This window comes from Parasteatoda tepidariorum, chromosome 3 (genome assembly GCF_043381705.1).
Source record: "Parasteatoda tepidariorum isolate YZ-2023 chromosome 3, CAS_Ptep_4.0, whole genome shotgun sequence".
In the NCBI taxonomy this organism is placed as follows: domain Eukaryota; kingdom Metazoa; phylum Arthropoda; class Arachnida; order Araneae; family Theridiidae; genus Parasteatoda; species Parasteatoda tepidariorum.
The window spans coordinates 9,989,045-10,012,320 of NC_092206.1; the positions used below are offsets into that span (position 1 = coordinate 9,989,045).

At 29.9% G+C, this 23,276-nt stretch overlaps 1 protein-coding gene across 1 annotated transcript in view; it reads right to left on the reverse strand.

The window, feature by feature from the left end:
- The window catches only part of LOC107441470 (voltage-dependent T-type calcium channel subunit alpha-1I), a 313,139-nt gene that overhangs the window by 134,501 nt on the left and 155,362 nt on the right, over positions 1–23,276 (reverse strand). Inside the window, exons 3-4 of the mRNA XM_043045682.2 lie at positions 3,962–4,059; positions 1,140–1,311 (exon numbers count right to left, since the gene is read on the reverse strand). Coding sequence (XP_042901616.2) covers positions 1,140–1,311; positions 3,962–4,059 — 270 coding nt within the window. The remainder of the gene's footprint in view (positions 1–1,139; positions 1,312–3,961; positions 4,060–23,276) is intronic.

A 23,276-nucleotide genomic window follows, 5' to 3' on the forward strand; every position in this document is an offset into this window, starting at 1 on the left:
TACATATGGTGGTTTAATAGAAGGTGGGTTTTAATTTTTAAACCCTTCAGTTGCCACATACTATAATGTTTTTTTCTCTTCAGTTTCTTTAGTGACTTTACCCACAGTGGGACATTTGCAAGTAACGTAGTGTGGATATCTCGATCCTGATTGTTTGTTGAAACGTGTCATTCGTTTACGTTAGCAACTGCTCTCTCTATTCTCTTTCGAGTAAGCCTGTTAAGTATCAGTTTTCTTAAGTGACACATTCTAAATTCACCCAATCAGAAATTAATTCAACAATCAATCCAATCAGAATCGACAAAAGGAGAAAAGTGAGTCTTTCCCTAACCCTTAAATTGAAAGAGTCTAAACACCAAGTACGTATTGTGTGTCGAAAGTAAGAACTCGCCGAGACATTCGTCTGGACCCGTGGCGATGGTAACGAGGTATAACTATTACAAGTTGGGCTTTGCGGTCACTGTTAAGAACAGGTTTTGGTTCGTGTTTGCGAGAGAAAGGGAATATTTTCCTTCGAACTACTGCGTTAGTCTTAGAGGGAAGAGAAGCTACACTCCCTGAAATGTACTATTCTTGTTTCCACAGTAGCAGACGGCTTCAGACTTTGTGGCAGAGGGAGTTCTTAGCGTAGACATACTATATAAGCAAAGATATATGAGAGTACCGAAATTAGATATGTGTCCGCTGGGGTTGGAAGGGATCATCTCATACATAACACAGGGAACCGTGAAAGGAGAGACAATTAGGTTTAATGGATGTTGCTGTTGCTGTAGGCCATTAAGGCAGAGGGCGTGCGATTGTTCTTGTTTTCTAGTAGAGCCACCTATAACCAAAAATTCGACGTCTGCCACACTTATACCCCTGAGGTATAATTTGTAATTCAAACATTTTGGACTTTTCGACCCGACATATTTAACGTGCACCAGTCAAAATTTACTTCACGGGGGCTGGCTGGATTCGAACTCTCGATCTCACTAACGAGATTCCTGTACTAGGCCTTCCCTGCCCTGGTTTAATGGATAAAATTGCTTTTTTTGCCTTAAACTATTTACTTGACTATGGAACTGATACAGTTTCCAAATGCAAAGCTTTATCTTTATAGGATTAAAAATATAGCTATATAAAGAGATGGTACTTACTCGGGGTAGGAAACATTTTTAGGAAGATCTATGTAGCACCGTTGTCGTAGTAGGCCAGCCCACAGCTGCACCCCTACAATGCCGAAAATGAAGAACACAAAAAAGCACAAGAGAAGAACGTTCCCCAGCATTGGAAGCGTATCGAGAAGCAGCATCACTAATATGCGCATGCCTGCAATAAAAACGAAATTTTATTTCAACCCTAAGCAGATTATTTTAATTTTAACAATTTAAAACCAACAATCAGATAGTTTTGTTCAATCAGGTAGCTCAAATCGAAACTAGCTTCATTTGAAGTGAGACATAAAATTTTGACATTAAGTTGGAATTTTTTTTTTTTAAAAAAAAGTAGAAAATCGTTATTCATTTTCTTTAAATAATCATTTATGTATTTCGTTCTCGTCACGTGTCTACCAACCAGAGAAAATATAGCCAAATTCATTTGCTCTTATCTTGTGAAACATCGATAAAGCAAAACAGCATGAAAAAAAAATCGCCAATAAAGGTACATACTGCTGAAATGAACCTTCCTTAGAGTCAAAAATCAAAATAAAAGTGGAAAGTTAAACGCGTAGCATTAAGGAAAACACTGGTTTAACTAATGGAGGAAGAGATATAAAATAATAAAAGAACGGAGATAAGAAAAAAAATGGTAGGTTACTCTGGGTGTGCCAGATAAAGAATATAACTCTAAAAATTAAAAAATATATAGATAGAGTATTATAAACATCCTTAGTTAAATTATTAGAATTTTTCAATGATTTACTAGAAGATGCGATGACTCAGGGGATAGAGCGTTCGCCTTCCAAACAGGTGAACCGGGTTTAAATCCCTACGATGGCTGGTCGATACGACTCCACAACCGGCTTCCACCAAACACAGTGCTCACTTGAAATATCCTCAGTGGCAGACGGATCATGGCCTTTGCCGTCAGGCTAACCATGGGAAGTTCTCGTGGTCTTCCTCTCCATGTAACGCAAATGTGCGTTAGTTCCATCAAAAAAAGTCCTACACGAAGGCAAATTTTTCCCAATATTTGATCTAGGAGTTCCCTTGTCTTTTGGATTGGGTTCAAAATTACAAGGTATTATTTTAATTACGAGTTGAACATTAGTGATCGTAAACTCAAAAATGGGTCAGCTGTTCAACGATGGTTATAAAATTAAAATAAAATGATTTATAAGCGACAAAGTCAGCATATGAAAAACAAGTTCGTATGATTTTAGTTGAAGAAAATTTACATATGATTAGAATATCAAGTATGTAGAGCAATGGAAAATCGTTTAATATTTAGACACAACTTTAAGCTGAAATTAAATGCTACGTTTATTTTATATAATATGACACTGACAAGAAATTTCATAAATACTCGAGTTTAATTCGGAGTTTACATTCTATAAGATATTAATTTTAATAGCGGAGAAGAGCAACCACTTTCTTTTTTGAAGTAACAAACTTTTTTTTATTCTTTATTGTTTTATGACGCATTTTCAGTTTGTATTTCAGTACGTTTAGTTCGTATTTTTTTCAAGTTGGTTTGCTTTATTCATACATAGCATAAAGAATATCCTATCTCAATTTGGATACATTCGAAATATTACGAATCATTTTGCTTAAAACTTATAAATTTTGATCTCAGGACCTTCATTTATAATCTGAATGTAAAGAAAAATAATAGAACGTAGCATAAAAAATATCCTATCCTGATTTGGATACATCCGAAATATTACGAATCATTTTGCTTAAAACTTATAAATTTTGATCTCAAGACCTTCATTTATAATTTGAATGTAAAGAAAAATAATAGAACATAGCATAAAAAATATCCTATTCTAATTTGGATACATTCGAAATATTACGAATCATTTTGCTTAAAACTTATAAATTTTGATCTCAAGACCTTCATTTATAACTTGAATGTAAAGAAAAATAATAGAACGTAGTATAAAAATATCCTATCCTGATTTGGATACATTTGAAATATTACGAATCATTTTGCTTAAAACTAATAAATTTTGATCTCAAGACCTTCATTTATAATTTGAATGTAAAGAAAAATAATAGAGCTTAAATAATATAATAAATAGTAATTAAAAATAGAGTAAATAGTTATTAAAAATGATAGAGTTTGTACTTTTTTCACGTTGTTTTGCTTTATTCATACATAGCATAAAGAATATCTTATCTCAATTTGGATACATTCGAAATATACTACGAATCATGTTGATGTAACCTTTAGAAAATTTTGCTTAAAACTTATAAATTTTGATCTCAAGACCTTCATTAATAATTTGAATGTAAAGAAAAATAATGGAACTTAAATAACAGAGTAAATAGTAATTATAAATAGAGTAAATAGTAATTAAAAATAAGAGAGTTTGTACTTTTTTCACGTTGTTTTGCTTTATTCATACATAGCATAAAGAATATCTTATCTCAATTTGGATACATTCGAAATATATTACGAATCATGTTGATGTTACCTTTAGAAAAATTTTGCTTAAAACTTATAAATTTTGAACTCAAGACCTTCATTTATAATTTGAATATAAAGAAAAATAATGGAACTTAAATAACAGAGTAAATAGTAATTATAAATAGAGTAAATAGCAATTAAAAATAATAGAGTTTGTACTTTTTTCACGTTGTTTTGCTTTATTCATACATAGCATAAAGAATATCTTATCTCAATTTGGATACATTCGAAATATTACGAATCATTTTGATGCAACCTGTAGAAAAATTTTGCTTAAAACTTATAAATTTTGATCTCAAGACCTTCACTTATAATTTGAATGTAAAGAAGAAATACTAGAACTTACTTGGTATTCTATTGATTGCCCTGAGCGGTCTAAGTACTCGGATTGTCCTAATCGCAGAAAGATTAATGTTACCGACATCAAGGCAGTATTCTAAAGCTCTGAAAAAGAAACACAAAAATAACTACTATTTGCACTTTACTTGAATACATTTCTTGATTAAATAACTATTAATCATCATTAATAAGTATACTTATGCACTCTTAATTAATACACATTAACATGCGAAATTTAAATCATTCTAAACTAATTAAATACATTGTGAAGATGAATATAAATACTCTAATAAGACTTTAATAAGATGAATATAACAAGTTTCATGAGATTTACAAAATTAATGAATAAAATTATAATTAAATCCTATTTTGGATAGCGTAAAGGAGCTGTTTTATCTGATTTGAATAACCTAAGAAAACTGGTTTGTTTCATCCATTAGTTTTTTTCTTTCATATATATTATTCATATTATAAAGGTCTAATTATTTTAAACAAATAACTTTTAATTCCTATTCTTTAAAACGTTAATATACTATCTTTGCTACTACTGGAAATTTTTTCTTCTTCTGAAACTACGGAAAATCCATTGTAGAATTCTTATTAAAACTGCACCGTAATACTAACTGTACCAATTAAAAATTACAAAATAATTAAGGGTCATCTGCATATGGCTATTTTCTACGGTTCCCCCAAACTGATAAGTAGTACATCGCTTTTCTATTTTAATTAATAATTCTATAGCTAACAAATATTGCTGATTTTATCATCTTTAAAATATTTGAAAAATAGAATCGTAAATTAGAATTTAAAACAATGGCTAACATTTAACCAATCAGGAAATTCCACTTCGTTAATCACTCGTCCCTCTCGAACTGCTCGAAGTAGAATCTTTAAAAGTCGATAGTGACCTTCTTTGTGCCTCGAACTATCAGTAGGCCAAATTTCATAGCTCTCGGTCGGATGGAGACAGGCATTAATTTTTATGTATATATGGATAAAGGTATTTTAAAAAACTCTAAATGACGATCATTCTCATGTTAACCACAATCTTACAATAATACAACACTTTATAAGGATATTTCACATTCTTAACTTTAATCAAATTAAATAAAATTCCTTTATCTAATTCTTTCGTCGAAAATTTCATGACTTTTTATTTTATTTTAATTTTATAACCGCCGTTGAGCAGCCGACTCAATTTTGAGTTTACGACTACTAATGTTCATCTCCGTAGCCTTGTAATTTTGAACCAAGTGGTATGATTTGTTATGGGAACATTAAGGACTTTGTGACTCGACAGATTTAACGTGCATCAGTCGCCATTTATTACACGGGGAGTCTTCGGCCGGTGGGGATCGAACCTGCGACTTCTTGGACATGGGCGCAGAGCCCGGCCTACCAGGCTACCCCGGCTCCTTGATGACTGCTTTAGAAAGTTTAAATTAGCAAAATTCATTTTGCATAAAAATTCACGATACATTTTTTTTCCTTTTTAGGAGACATCACATTGGTTTCACCAAAAAAATTCAACCGCTTTAGAGATATTCAGTTTTAATATCGATTTGTAAAACCGAACAACAATTTAGAAAACACTTAAGCTTTCCTATAGCGCTTTCTCTTTTCTACTATTTCCGCCATGGCTTTCGAAAAATATTTTTAAATCGATCTCCTCTTGGTTCCTTGAAGTAAACTCCTCTCCCTTCATCTCTGCCAAACTCAGATCAAAAATACAAGAATGATTTTCAAGGCACGTCCGTCTCAACTTCCTTTTACTTAGCTCGATTCCCTTTTCGACAATATTTTTTTTAATACAACACTTTCTTTCCTTTTGATAATTTTCTTTCATCTAAAACGTGATTTTGGTAGATTTTTCACGTTATCTCTCTCTCTTTCTTTTAAAGTCATGTTGACTTTGATATATTTTTTAAAATTTTTTTTGTTCGTGCCTTATTACCGTTAAAAATGGAATCTAACTCTGAAAATTTGGACAGTTCCTGGCATTGCGCACGAAGCATTCAAAGAAAAGCATTCTTCTTTCAGCGTTCAACAATATATATATTTTTTTATTTAATTTCTGCTAAAAATTTAAAACAGTTGAAAAAATGTTGATTCATAAAAGTTAAAATTAAATCATTATAACTCATGTAAATTTGGATGTTGCTTTCAGCATTTTACTTACAAACTTACAAAAAAAATGGTCTTTGTAACTGCACGCAAAATTAACAAATGCCAACTACCTCCATATAATACCATATAAAATGGTAGCCTAGAGGACAGGCAGACAAAAATAAAAGGAAATATAACACTTAGAAGATGCAACATGGGCAGTTCAGACCAGAGTTGGACAAAAATGTAATCGATTACATTTTTCGATTACTGTAATCAATTACTTGTAATCATGATTACAAGATAACTTAATTTTGATTACAACTGCAATCGTGATTTCAGCAAACGATTACAGTAATCAATTACTTGTAATCGTGATTACAACTTTTATTACAGCTGTAATCGTGATTACAATAGTCGATTACAATAATCAATTACTTTTAATTGTGATTACAACTTTCAAAAATTTTGATTACAGCTGTAATCAAAATTTTGATTACAACTGTAATCAGTACAGTACATATGTACATACATTTTAGTTATATTCATTCGTACATACGCTGTATGTAAATCGTACAAAATGTATCATTATACGGTACATTATACTATGTAAAATATAATCATATATAAGTATACAATAGTCTTGTAATCATACATTTTGATTAGTTGTAATCAAGATTATGAATGTTTGTAATTATGATTACAAGCAATTTATTACTGTAATTGAGTAATGTAATCATGATTACAGTTGTAATCAAAATTTGTAATTATGATTACAAGTAATTGATTACTGTAAGTGAAAAATGTAATCTATTACATTTTTGCTCTCTGATGTAATCAAAAATTATGATTACTTGTAATCATGATTACATGTAATCGCGATTACAAGAAATTGATTACATAACGGTAATTATCTGTAATCAATTACAGCTGTAATCGATTACTGTAATCGACGGCCAACTCTGGTTCAAACAATAAAGAAAAGCAGGGAACTCAGTTTCCATATGGGACCTTATCAAAAGTAATGTTACAATATTTCAGAACAATTAGTTTAATTAATATTAATGTAAAAAGTAATAATTAAAATAACAAATAAAAATAAATAAAATTGAACTTTTTCAAGTATTATTTTCAACTATATTATGTTTTCTGACATATTTAATGCGGATTTTTCATTATATTTTACAATCATCAGAAATGAAAATAAATAATACCATAAAAATTTTGTTTTTAAGGTAGGAAAATTTTTATATAATTTTGAACTCAATGAAAAATAGTATAAAATTTTCATACGTGAATTCAAAATATTTAACATAAATATTTAATTAAATAATATTAAATGTAATAATCAATGTTAAATTAATTTAATGTCAAGTTAATTTCATGTTCAATTAAATAATGAATAAAAATTGATTGAAATTAAGTAAAAAATAATAAAATCAAAATATAATCGATATTAAATTAAATGAAAGAAACTAATATCGCAAGGAAATTCTTTACACACTTCTAACAAATATTTTAGAGCAGAAATTTTTTTAAAACAGCTCCGGAAATATTAAAATTTCAGATTTAGCTGATTAAATTGATATAAAATTTTCATGCTTTAAATTTAAAATATTTTTTATCTATATTAAATTAAAAAGTAAATATTAAATAGAATATTGAATAAAAAATTATGAGCAAACAAAGCACAATTAAAATGTAATAATAATTTAGAATATCATCAATATTAAGTAAAATAATGGATATTTAAAGCATAAAAATTCTTTGCGTGGTTTCATCTTTGGATAATTATTTTTATAATTTTGAGCAAAAGTTTGGATTTGCTTGAACAGTTCCAGAATTATGGCGAAAAAATTCTTTCCACCTGTTGAGGGCCAAAAGGGTCACGGAGATTAAGGCGTCACAATGTCATAAATAGCAGCTATCTAATGATAATAATTACTGACTACAAATATTATTAATACCAATAGATTGGGTCATGATGGCTCAGGGGATAGAGCGTTCACCTTCCAATGAGGGGAACCGGGTTCGAATCCCAGCGATGGTTGTCGATATGAATTCCGCATCCGGCTTGCACCGACCACAGTACCGACGTAAAATATCCTCGGTGGTAGACGGATCATGGTTTAGAGTCCCCTTTCCATCAGGCTAATGGTGGGAGGTTTTCGTGGTTTTCCTCTCCATGTAACGTAAATGTTGTTTAGTTCCGTAAAAATGAAGGCAAATTTCTTCCAATACTTGATCCAGGAGTTCCCTCGTCTTTTGAATTGGCTTCAAAATTACAAGGCTACGGAGTTAAACTTAGTAATCTTATACCCGAAAATCTGGGTCTGTTGTTCAACGACGGTTATAAAATAAAATATAAAATGCCTGTTAATTGCTCTAACTTAGTTGCAGGAATTTTTTTGGCCGTCTATGTCACTTTCCTGCTTTAAAAAAAAGAAACAAAATAATGTTATACTTAATATTTTTTTTAAGACTACATTCTTCCTTTCTTCAGTTTATATTTAAAAAAATTGTTTCTTAGATATTCATAAATTTCAATTTAAAATGCTTTTCGTGCGTAATTTTAAAAAAAAATCTTTTTAGTTCCTCTTTGTATAGAAAAAAAATCTTAATTACCCATGAAATATTTCATTTCTTTTGTTCTCATTAAATACCTATTATAAATTTGTTTCTCAAATGGTATCTGCTAAGTAAGAACCCGTAAAAAACGCAGTTTTTCGAAATGTATGTTGAAACTAATTAAGTAGGCAAAAGATAGGAGAAAAGCTTATATTTTTTAACGGTTTTTTTTTCTAATATCAGTTTTTTTAAATAAGAAAATGACTTGCTCTTTAAAATCGCACAAGTTTATAAAAAGTTGTTGTACCATATGAATTTTAATATTTTATGCAATGGATTAAATTTTAAGATTTTTTTTTTAAATCTTTAAAGCACACAACTGTGCAAAATTTATAATTGTACAAATGATTAATATCCAATAAAGCGAAGAGTTGGTAATTTTTAGTAAATGAGCAGTTTTTGAGGTCACTGAGGGTAGCATAAAATGTTGTGTGGATTTGAAGTAAAGGCATATTGTGACGATTTTTCTAAATAAAAACCACTGTTGTAATATTACTCCATTCGCTTTACTGTTGTAATAGTTGCACCACGGGCGCTATGCATGGGTATGGCAGAATTCGAATTCTTAGTCACTGAAGAACAGGAACAAACACGCCATTTGCCTTAATGACCTACGACAACAACAACAATAGTTGCTGTTGTTGTTGTTAATTTACGCCGCACTAGAGCTGCACAATGGGCTATTGGCGACGATCTGGGAAACATCCCGGAGGATGATCCGAAGACATGCCATTACAATTTTGACCCTTTGCGGAGGGGATGGCACCCCCGCTTCGGTAGCCCGACGACCTGCGCGCGAAGTCGAGCACTTTACGGTAGCACAGTTTAACGAGGACCAATACCGCACATCCCCGGTCCCCACGCAGACTGACCCAAGTGGTCACCCACCCGGACACTGACCGTAGCCAGTGATGCTTGACTGGGAACCGCGTTTTAACGATCAGTCCACTGCAGGACCAACAATAATTGCACTGGGTGCATGCTAATACAGTCAAAACGATGTAGTGAAATAGGGTCAAATGTTCTACGCAAAATATATTGAAAAAGTAGAAGATCTAAGTAAGTCGTTTCATTACAGAAGAGGCTGTAAGCTGAATGGAGAGTCTTTAATGAAATTATATTTTGAAATTGTTAGATGAAATTTAAATGTAGTTTGATCTATTTTAAAATTCAATGTTTGTTATAACCATTGTTCGTAAAGAATAAATTTTGAAAAAAAAAATTGATGATTATTATTTTGCTAACCATTTTCGTTTCGAGATTTAAGATAAAAATAAGTTAAGCGATTAACGAATAACTACTTTATTTTTTGGATTGGTTATAGACTTCTTAGTAGAAACACTTATTAACAGAAAAACTGATCGCCTAGTTGCACCGATGCATGTAATTTACAAGATGCATAACATTTACAAGTTGTACTGATGCATGTAATTGACACGATCTCCAGATGAAATGATATTCTTGCAAATCACCTCATCTCGTGAAGAGTCCAAGTCAATTATGGAGAACCTTTTGCAAATGCCAGTTTGCATTTGTTAAAAGTATTTAAATATTAGGCGACTTAAGTCAATTCTGCGATTTTTGTTACGTAGAATTGCTTTTAAAAAAAGAAAACGATTGAATTTTTAAAAGTTTTTTTTAATATTTTGTTTCACGATCAAAAAACTTAATTTGCGTCTATATGTAAGCTATAATAGATATATAATTTCAAAACAAATGCTCCTAAAACATAAATTCATATTTTTAAAAGTTAAAAATAATATGCGATTGAAAAGATGAAAGAAAATGTTCTCATTCGCGAAGGCTCAGGGGATAGAGCATTCGCCTTCCAATGAGGCGAACCGGGTTCAAATCCCAGTCGATACGAATTCAGCATCCGGCTTGCACCGACCACAGTGCTGACGTGAAATATCCTCAGTGGTAGGCGGATCATAGGTTAGAGTCTCCTTGCCGTCAGGCTATCCGTGGGAGGTTCTCGTGGTCTTCCTCTCCATGTAACGCAAATGTGAGTTAGTTTCTTCAAAAAGTCCGCCACGAAGACAAATTTCTTCTAATACTCGATCCAGGAGTTCCCCTGTCTTTTGGATTGGGCTCAAAATTACAAGGATGCGGAGTTGAACATAAGTAGTCGTAAACCAAAGAAATTAGATCGACTGTTCAACGATGGTTATAAAATAAATAAAAAAAATATCGTTATGATAAAATGTAAGAAGTGAATAAGATGCACCGAAAAAAAGCTGAAATTGACGAATTTTTTAAAAAAAAGAAAACTGAAATAGAAAGCTTATGAATATTAAAAAAAAAGAATTAGAATGCTTCCGTTCTCGAGCAATTAATGAACATACATCCAGACAGAATTTTGCTTTTATTGGCGAAAAGTTAGTATAGTATTGAGAAGGGCAGTCGAGGATGGATCAAAAAGTGCTTTTTATTGATATAGATTAGTTTTAAATATTCTTTAAACTTTAAAACAATCACACTAAGTAATATTGTTAATAAACAGATTATTATTATTTTTTTTGAAAAACAAAAGAAGAAAGAATTCCGACTTGAAATGGTGCCGACCACAAACAATAATGAGTTTATTAGTACTTGCGTTTCAAAATTGAAATTATTGACAAAAACATATAGTATTGTTTTAGTAATTCTTGCTTCGAACGGACACTCAAAATGAATGACATTAAATATTAAATAAAATAAATTTTGAGTCAGGATTTAGTTCCCTATCATTTACGAGTTAAAAGCAACCAAATATCTAATTTGTAACGTGAAATACACCACCAGACCTGCAAATGGCAAAATTATTTTATCCGCGGGGGTAATTAAGCGTCATTAGCTCCAGAAAAAGATCGTTAACAGCCAACAGAGAAATGTATCCGAATTTCTCTACTCTGCATGCTGCTGTTTTGCTACTACTTATAACTTCCGCGGGGAAAAGTTACGTTACAGTACACTGCAAAAATGTTTATGTGTCCGCTGGGAGCTGTTTATTTCTTCCCCTCCGTTGCACCGTCGCAGGTTTTTGATTTTTATTTTATTGAGTTGATATACACGGATTTCTGTTTCGCATTCTGCAACGGAGCATGCTATTCCTGCTGAGTTGATAATTTACGATGCGGGGCGTAAAGTATCCCTTTAGATTAGGATGGAATTCAGAAATGAGAACGAAGTTGGGATTTCTTTTAGATTAAGTCTTTTGACAGCTAAGATGTTCATATTAATGGAGACTAAGTCTTTTTCTTTTGAAAAAAAAAAGCAGTCTCAATCTTAATTAATAAACGCAAGGAGATTTAAAATCTGATGGATTGCTTTTCCGGTGTTTCCTTTGAATTATGAACTCAATGTCTTATTTGGGTTATAATAAGTTTAAAAACTTAAATAATTCAGAGCGGTAAATTTAATTTTTCTGGAAGTATACAGGATTAATTTTGAATTAATTAAAAGTTAGGTTAACATGTTAGATAAATCGAAATAAAAATAGTAATTATGTGAAAAAAGCAATAAGAATGGCATTCAATTAGGGTTAAATAGCAATAAGAGTAGACTCAAATTTTCATTCTAAGTGAAACACACCCGCTTAAAAGTAACTTTAAAATCCCATAAAAGAGGATCAAGGTGTTATAAATAGCTATAAAAATAATCTCGAATTGCAATATTAATACACTGTTTGAAATTTCTCTTAAAAATGGTGAAATAACAATTTATTAAATTGTTATTTTATCATATTCAAACAAAACAGTCAAATAAACATCAATAAGATGGTATTCAAACTGTTAACTGTGAGAAAAACCGTTTATTAACTGCTTTCACCTAATACGGTTAAACGACCAGAATTTTATCGCAGCAATGAGACCTACCTAATGTTAACATTCTAATGCAATACGTTGAAAATAAATACAAATAGGAAGTACAGTGAACTCTCACTTATGCACCGGTGTAAGGGGCCAACAGAAATAAGCGCTTAAGTGAAAGAGACGCATAAGTGAAAATCTTCAAAATTCTAAAACGCAACGTAAATTGCAGTGACAATATGAATAAATATGTTTCTAAACATAAAATTTTAATATTTATACTATTTTGGTAATTACTATAATTATACAAAGAAAAAATTTAACATACCTAAAGACAATTTATTTTCTTGCAAAATAATCTTAATACATATTAGTATTTGTTTTCGCCGACGTATTTCAAAACCAGCTTTTTCCAGTTAATATAAATGGGATAAGGGAGTATCAGAAGCAAAATTAAATTGTAAATAGTCAAGAATAGTGTCTGAAGCTTCTAATACTGCTATGTGATTTGGAGGAACTTTATCATCCTCGTCAGTATCATCCACTACATTTTTATCATCCACAAGTATAAGTTAGATATAAATGAATAGCTCTTCATAAAAAATTTGAGTTTCATGGGAGGGGGTGAAACATCACATGATAAATTTTTAAGAAAAGTACTTGACGTCATAATATGCTGCACAATAAGTTGTTACTATTGTCACTAACAGACCACCTCTGTTTATTTACTCATGATGTCCATCTGACTGCAAGTAAGTGATCGCGGTCTCTTTGATATACCAGGTGTCTTTTTTTTTCCCTCTAGAAAACAGCATGGGAGTAAAACTAACCTCTGGACAAGAGGAATGGTCATTTTCTTAAAGATGAATGGGCTTTCATTGTTGTTGGTGCAACAGATAAGACTCACTATTCAAAATTCTAGAAAGAATGTCTTTCCAGAATCAGCAAAAATGAAANATATATATATATAAAATTTTTTTATATACGTCGTTGTAAACAGCCGACCCAATTTTATGGGTTTACGACCACTAATTTTTAACTCCGTAGCCTTGTAATTTTGAACCCAATCCAGAAGACAAGGAAACTCCAGGATCAGTTCCCCCAGGGGTATTGATTTGTTATGGGAACGCGGAGGACTTTGCGACTCGACAGATTTAGCAAGCACCAGTCACCATTTACTACACGGGGAGCCTTCGGCCTTCGTTTGTAATTTTGAACCCATCCAGGAGACAAGCAAACTCCTCAATACATCTCATATTTTTTTATTTTATAACCGTCGTTGAACAGCCGACCCAATTTTATGGGCTTACTACTACTAATGTTCAACTCCGTAGCCTTTTTATTTTGAACCCAATCCAGAAGACAAGGGAACTCCTGGATCGTGTATAAGGAGAAATTTGCCTTCGTGGAGGACTTTTAATAGAACTAACCCACATTTACGTTACATGGAGAGGAAGACCACGAGAATCTCCTACTGTTAGCCTGTCAGCAAGAGGACTCTAACCCATGATCCGTCTACCAATGAGGATATTTAACGTCAGCACTGTGGTCGGTGCAAGCCGGATGCGGAATTCGTATCCACTGGGATTCGAACAGTGCGTCTGATAATTTGATCTAACTATTATACTATACTATTATAATGCCTGATATAATAAATATTCTATATTTATATAGTACATCGTCTAATTTATCCTATCGTCAAATTTATATTATATATTGTCTAATTTAACCCATTGATACAAGAATGTAAACAAGTGCAAACCGCGTAAAAACAATAAAGCCGTATAGTATCACCTGATAATTAAGATTATACATAGAATCTTACAGCGCGTCTAATAATTTGGTCAGGGAATGTATCTCGATTGAAAAATAAGATATCTCAATTTTAGTATTGAACGTTTGTTTAAAATAAAGAAAAAATGCAGAAGTGTTGAGAAAAATCGACTCAAAACGGAACAAAAGAAAATGCTGAGAAAAGCCAAACTCAAACGCCTTCTTATTACCTTAGATTCCGTGAAATTGGATTTTGAAGAAAGAATATTTGAATTGAAAGGTTTGAAGAATGCTTTTTATATCAGATATTACATTTCGATCTGAAAAGAAGAAACACATTCTAGCTTAACGCATCTCATTTTTCGAAAGAAAAAAAAAGTTCTTTTTCCGTACAATTTAATATTCGATTTGTATATTCGTTCACTTGTATTTCTGCGTTTCTTCGGTGAGTGATATTTTTTTTTTTTTTAGCTAATGTTCATTACTTTGGATTTGTTTAAAATGAAATTTGATTTCGAAGAATGGAATTTAGTTGTAAAAACACTGAAAAACATGTTTTCGTGTTTTTGTCTCGAACACGATGCTTTTTGTTGTATGAAAGGTATTTTTCTTTTGCTTAAAAATAGGAAATAACGTCGTACTTAAATTGAATACTTAAATGTTTTGTTAAATAGTTTTCTCCAACTGACGTTTCTCCAATTGTTGAAAGAAACAGTTGTCTCCAACTAATATTTTTCCAACTGATAAAAAAGAAGATGAAATTTAAATTTTTCTTCTTTTAGCAATTGGAGAAACACATTATATAATTTTTTTTTAAATTTTTAAATGGGATATTTATAATCTTTCATATTGCTAAATCTTTTCAAATCTATGACTTAAAAACTAAATTATTAATACGTATTACGTATACGAATTAATATTCAAATATTATTAATACGTATGATTAGGGAAATTTTTTTAGTGAGATAAACGCTCTCAATTAAAAAATATTAATGATCGAAATAGGATATTTCAAACTTAATTTGAAGTAATAATAAGAAATAGGTATTTTACATTCCTAAACTTTACCGTTAAAAATATGCAAATGAAAAACATATAGTCATATAAACTAATATAAATTTATAAAAAATAAATATTAAAATATTGATTTTTTAAAAATATTATTTATAATGTGATAATTATGATATAAAAATTGCATACTTATTAAAATCTATGTAAGGCTTGGTCTGAGATAATATTTGAATAGAAATTTGATCTTTCTGTTGAAGATCAATGTCAAAAATTACAGTGAATAGACTGAAAAACTGTTGAGCTTTGTTCTTCTTTAATGAATCAAAGATAACTTTTTATTAAAATATGAATTAGATAATTTAAAACATATATGAACTTTAATTTTTCACATTTTTGGAATTCATCCCCGTTTATTAAATTCATTGCATTAATTTATATTTTTGAATAAAATAAATTGAATAATTTTTACACCATTAAAATCGTAATCTTTCCCGAAACATCAAATATTATGATGCTTACGAACATACTAAAACATTTTATCAAATGTTTCTCCTATTTAACTAATATGTAAAGTACAATTGAATTTTGGAATAAAGAATAATGTTAAAAATTTTAGAAATATGCTTAAAATGTCTATTTCATATAAATAAGAAAGAAAATATGCATTTTTATTATTTAACTGACTTACTGCGCCACAGATTAATATTAAAATCATAATAAGAAATATATTTCCAAATATTAATGAAATATAATATTTTTTTTGTTTAATAAATGAAGTTAGTTTCTGTATCTGTTATAGAACTTGCTATAGTTCTGTTATAAAAAGTAAGAAGAAAAAAATCATTTTTTTTAAATATCTATATTTTTGAAATATTACTAATATTAGATATTTAATTTCACATTATTATTAAAGCTTTTTTAAACCAGAGCTAACACCGATAAAAAAAATATTAATGATAAACAGTTCCAGCTATAAAAACAGAAGTAATGATAAAAGATATGACATTAAATCTCAATTTTGAAGATTTGTAGGAAATATATCTCTTACGTTTTTTTAATTTACCATTAAAAATGATAAAAAAAATAAACATAAACATAAAATTTGTTAGTAATTATTTAGGACAAATTTGTACTGTAATTATTGCTAATGCTTATTTCTACTATTATGGTTTTAACTCATCATTAACAGCAATATTAATGATAAAAATAATAGTCTTGGGCCTAATTTGAAAGTTTTCTACCCTTGACTTAACTTTCTACTTCATTTATCAATAAAAAATAGTTTTTTATTATATTTTATTAAAAAACACTGTTTATCAGTATAAATACTGCTAAAATTAGTCAAAAGAAAGACAGTTTTAATGACGAAAAGCTACAAACATTATTTTTGAAATTTATATTTTAGCCACTAGAAAAACTATATTTATTATAAAAATGCAATTTAGAGCATTTAAGTGAATTTATATCATTTTCTACACCTGAATTTTTTTAAATTAACAAACAAAAAATGCAAAATATGAGTTATTATATTTGCTAATAAAAATAATCAAGAAACGTAACGAAAATGTAAAATATCATTTATTTTCCTCATTTCCTATTGGATCATGTTCGAGAGTAACCGTGAACAGTGCGCATGCGTCGTCATTGCACGCGTTGCTATGGCGACCGCTGCTGTTTGATAAATTTTAGAATTCTTTTTTCTGTAAGTTCATTATGCATTGATATTTTTTGGCGAGTATGCGCGTGATTTGTGGGAACTGAGAGATCCTATGAATATCACTGAAATTGCCAAACAAGACAATCTCATCCCTTTTAACGATGTTTTTATTGTTTAATTAAGAATCAGAAACCTAGTCTACAGTTCAGATCAAGAAACAAAACATTCGAAATACTACGGTTTATTTGCCAGTGAAAGAAACACGACAAAATATTTCGCTTTCATTTGATGGGCATAGTGAGTCATCTCAAACTTTTTCATCTATTTAAGAATTTAGTTTTGAAAACATAAGAAAATGAAATTCTGTTTTATGAATGCATTCAATTCATGAGCCTTCTAAAATGGAAAGTTTTATAAAAAGAATTACAATTACATGCCAGGCAACGTGAAGCATTTATCATGCAAGAAAAATAGCGTGAAAAGAATAAATATTTGACGAAAAAAAGTCATATAATTTATAGTTATTTTGAGAGATTTTATGATATCCTATTAATTCTAGTCACGATAACCAATCAATATAACTGCCTAAGCCAAATATTTATCAAAAGAAAATTTCTCACCTGTTTGGAGTGATATTGAGAAATATTGTGTTTTGCAAATTAGCATTTGTTATTCGGAACTATCAATATTATAAGATTAATAAAATCATAAAAAAATACCAGGCATTTGAATAAATTTATGCAACTGTAAATTTATAAGTGCCTTAAATAAAATAAGTGTTCAGTTTACAGTTGATGTAATGAATTTAAACGTAGTTTATAAAGTGAAATGGCTTGATTTTAGCCAATTTAGATTTTAAAAATATCGCAACAGCAAAAAACATTTTTCAGAAAAAACATTTCTTATTAAAAATCTTTTAATTTAACAACCTGTTAAAAAAATAATACGTTCTACGTATACAGTTGGCCGTGATATTTTTTTACACTTAGAATTTTGTGTTTTTCTAAATATTATTCGGCACCAACTACTTGTGAGTAGTTTATTTTATAAGTGTTGCTATGTAAATTACTGCCATATTGTGCGTCTGGTTTATAGATATATCTAAAAATAAATTTTTGAATTGCTATTTAAATAAATGCTCTCAATAATATTTTTTATATTACTTTAATATTTAGTTTTATGATAATAAGAATTAAAAATATCATTTTCTTTACTATATTAATATTACTTAGTAGTGTACTGATTAATATATCTAATAATAAGTAATTAATTTGTTTTTATCAATATTTAACATATTTTTTTATACTTACAATTAATAAACACATTTTGATAATATATCAGAGATCGAAACGAATCTAAATCAATTAAAATAAAAAATAATGTATCCAACTGAAAAGAAGGGGCGATTCTTCAACCTGAATACTGGCTACAGGCCTGATTTCAGCGTACTTTTAGAGGATATAAACTTTTTAGAAAAAGTACAAAAAGTTGAATTTTTGTTTTGTACTCCAAACGTCCTTTTCTTTCCCAAATGAACCAAAGAAACTTAGTTCTTAACAACTCCCATGACTATTCCTAACACAACTAAGCTTTTACGATTTCGAATTCTTCACGGATCTGTATTTTTTTTTCTTTTTGATTTCGAATTCTTAGATTTTTTTTTGAAATTAGGAATTAGGATACATTGATAAAATTTTTTATCACTACCGTTAAAAAAGTCGTACTTGTGTTAATATTTCTAAGAAAATTTTAATATTATATATTATTTTTAAGAATATTTAATTTCTAAATCTGTTTAAATCTTTATTTCATGACGAAGTTAAAATTGTTTCCTCCGTTTAACGCTAAACATACCATTACGGGTCAAATAACCGTTTAAGAACTTTTGCATCGAAAATGTCATTTAATCGTTTTTACGCATTTGATTTCATGACTTTTTCTAACAATTATATACAGTTAATATTCTGTCATTATTTTTTTTTTGTATTTTGTTTGTTTTGAATAATGCTTGTCAATGCTTGTCGTATACCTATTTCTACCACAACTGGTCATATGACCGGGAGAGCAATTTATTGATTTATAAGGTTATCGGATCAGAAATGACAATGCAATGCGTGTTCAACGTATTGCATTCGATTATAGTTGCACATTTTTGCAAAGACTGCAGTGTAGTTAGTTCAACTAGAATAACTGTGAATTCAAATTTCAAGAAAATACCTAAGATTTTAGATTGGCATTTTTGTGTCAGAAAAAGTGACGAAAACTAAATATTTTGGCAAGAGGCTTATATTTAATTTTTATAGCTTTACTTCATTTCTAATTAACTGTTAGTTTTTACCAAGAAAAATGTCGAAACAATCAAGACAGCACAAGTTCTTAGAAGAAATAATATTAATTACAAGAATAATTATAGGAATTATAGAAATAATAAGAATTAGAAGAAATATGTTTGCGGAAAATGTACAATGGAAACACCCAGTATATGTACAAAATGCGTTGAGCAATGAATTAAAAATTCTAATCCTTTGTGTTAAAATTAACACAAAGGATTAATTAAGGACTATTGAAGGATTTAGGATTATTGAAGGATTAATTAAGGATTAAGGACACAAAGGATATACATAAAAATAGGCAATATACAATTTTGTTTAATTGTAATAAAGTTGTTTTTAGTTTATTTCCTTCCTAACATCCATATNTAGATATTAGTGTATTGCATAAAAGTAATAAGGACTTGTTTTGCTTTTGTACTATTGAACAGGCTCTGAAGTAAGTTCAAACTTATTTCTCCAATTAAAAATCTTTATTAAAATGTGACGAAAAAGCATAAAATAAAATCGGTGTATAGGTAAAACTAAAGTTATAAAGGCTTTATTATACGTGGAAAGGCTTTCAATGTATGAATCCACTTTCAAAGGATTCATGAAGGCAGGCAAAGACAGGTGATGTGAAACATACACTTTTGGTTCATGAAGGAAGGCACTATTTTCATAGATTTGTTTCCAACGCAGTCAGCTAGTGAATATTCAGCTTAATCTAACGAAAATTGTAGCAAAATTTGTAAACATAAGATTTAGAAAATTATGCATGGAAACTTATTGCCATTTACTTAAATATGTAACGCAAATGAGGGTAAGTTTTATGAAATAGTCCTGTACAAAGGCAAATTTCTCTTAATACTTGATCCAGGAGTTCCCATATTTCCTGGATTAAGTTCAAAATTACAATACAGCGAAGTTGGATATTAGCAGTCGTAAACCAGAAAAATTGGGTCGACTATTCAACGACGGTAATAAAATTTTAGTTTATAAATCCATGTTTACCGTACTCTCCAAAATGCCTTGCTGATTTTCTTAAAACAGCGATATTGTTTATTGTGAAAATAAATTTACACCGTATTGCTGCAATACTGTTTAAAATTCAATAATGTTACAGGAAAAGTTTGACAAGCAATTTGTTTTCATGCAACAAGCTTTAAAAAATTTGCGAAAGTCTGTCGCTTTTAAAAAAAGAGTTTTAAGGCGGGAAATGAAGATGATGCATAAAAATTCTGAAAAAATTCATTTGTGATATTCATATGTGTCCTTTTGTGCTTTTCAATTACCAAAAACTTTTTTTTTGCTCCACCCTACCGTTCAATAGCATGTCCATATTACTTCCTGTTGTTCAATGTGTGGTAAACCAACCCTTGGTATTTTTTCTGTGGTAAACCAGATCTGTCCATACCTTAAATAGCATGCTTTTTGTGTCCGGCACAAAATCATGTTCGCAAAATCATGTGTTTTTGCGAAGTTGTTGGTATTCAGGGTATAGTTTGTATACGATAAGAACTCCCTCCTCCTCCACAAAGTCTGAGGCTGTCTCCTGCTATGGAAACAAGAATATTGCATTTCAGGGAGGGTAGCCTCTCTTCACTCTAGGGCTAACACAGTAGACTGAAGAAAATGATTCTATTTCTCTCTATGACCCGAGTCAAAACCTGTCCTAAACAACGACCCCACACCCCTACTAGAAATAGTTATACCTCGTTACCATAGTCACCGCCACGGGTCCAGACGAATGGTTCAGGAAGTTCTTACTTTAGACAGACTATTCATAAGTTTGCGATGGGTATAGGTTTATTTATCTAAAATGTCAATTTGTAAAGGACCAGAAGCTTAGTTAGTTTATGTATCAGTCGTATTTGTAAGTGACATACTTGTAAATAAATAACCCTTTGAAAATTGATGAATAATTTTAGCTAAATATGTATTAACTAGAGCAGTGGTCTCTTATATATTTTGACCAGTTCCCCTTTTCACTGATACTAAAAGCTCAACCCCTTCAAAAATTTCAAATATATGTATACTGTACTATTAGATTTTGATTTTATCTAAACAATTTTTAAAAATTACACAGCAAAAACATAGAAAGTTATGATATACAAATGTTTTTATAATTTTTTATTTATATCAGCAATTTTATACCTCAATGACAATTAAGAAATACTTAAATTGTTAGGAAAAAAAATATTATAGTATAGCAAAAAAGTGTAATTATTAGTCACATTACGTTTAATGGGATTCCTGTGATTGTTTTTACTTCGGTTTTTCAAAGACGGAATAGTGCTTATTACGGCAAAATGTTAATCGAATTCGATTTCTTTTCTCCTTCTCTAAGTTGTTTTCATTTGTTATCTAATCAAGAAGCTTGACTCACAAAAATAAGCCAAGCAAATGAAAAAATGAGTGCCCTGGTAGCTTTTGTTTTTACGTACGAATAAGACTTAAATATTAAAAACCAAAATTTCATTCTATTCATTTCAGACTAAGAAATTAATTTTGATTGAATCGAGATTTTTTTTAAACTACAAATTAAAAGAATATTAATAAATAAATTTAAATTATTGAAATAAATTGGAACAAAGTATGAGAAGCATACACTGTTTGAAATTTATCGTAAAAATGGTTAAATAACAATTAATTTAATTGCTATTTTACCATATTTAAAAAAACAGTCAAATAACTATAAATAAGATAGTATTGAAACTGTTAATTGTGAGAAATATTGCTTATTAACAGTTTTCTCCTAATAAGGTAAAACTAACTAGACCCACTTAATGAAGACATTTTGTTCTTTGTAGATGAGCATATCGAAGGGCTAATCTGACAATCTCATGACAGACAGAACGGGGGTTCTATTCCCAGCACTGACATCTCTATATTTCCTTCATTTTATGAAGAGTTTCCGGTGTGTATCCTGCTCTCCCCAATTTGCTGTCCTGGACTATTAAAATACGATTCTCTCATTCAAGCATAGCCATGGAGATGCCAAACTATCTCCAATGTCCAGCTACATTTCTTGTTCATGGTTTTGAAACCATGCTAGTTGTGAATGGCTAAAAAACCGTCTTGTTTTGCCTTCATGGTTTTTTTAATCATACTAGATGTTAACGGCTTCAAAACCATTAAGGTAAAAATTGTTCTTTACCGTAAAATTTACGGTTAATTGGATGGAGAGACTGCTGCCGGTTATTTTACCGTAGATTTAAAATGAAAATTTTAACAGTGTACCCTAAATTCCTTTTGTAAGATAAAAATTAATTAGAATACAGGTGTAATTGACTGACCGTTTTAAAACAATGAAGTCCTTCTGTTTGAGAACCATTGAGCTCGAGTAATTAAGTTTAAAACGAGTCTAATTTAATTTGACGATTCGTTACATTTTCGGTTCAATTCTGAATGCCACTATTTAGCTGTTTATTAAATGCATTGTATGAAAAGTCTTCTAAAAATATATAATAAGGGTGATGTTTAGAAGACACCAACAATTGTCTCAACAAAAAATTGAAATAAATTCACCGTTACAAAGTTTCCTTTTCTGGAAGATGATTTTATCAACGCTTATAAATTATGGCAAATAAATTGCCGAGAGTTTGGTTATATAATGATGATATAAAAATAAAGAGAGAAAAATGACGGTACTTTAGCTCCTTTAGGATAAATTTTTACCCTATTACCCTTTTGTAAAAATGACTAAAACTGCTTTTGCAAGACCCCTGAGCATTCTAAAACAGATGTTTATGAAGTAAAAATGGGTTATTTATTAGATGGCGTGGCTTATGTTTAATATGTAACATGTGTTTAAGTAATTCTGTTTCAGAATAATAGGCTATTTTTTTATGTTTCAGAAGAGGTTGGCAGTAATCCAAAAAATCTATTTCTTTTTTCTTCTGAAAGATTGAAAATGTAATCGCTTTCTAATTTTATTCCTAGCTCAGAACATGATGTTGGTTAAATGTTTCTATAGTTGCTTTTATGAACGGGATATAATTAAAATTGAAATTAATTATAATTGTACTTAATTTTTAAATTGTA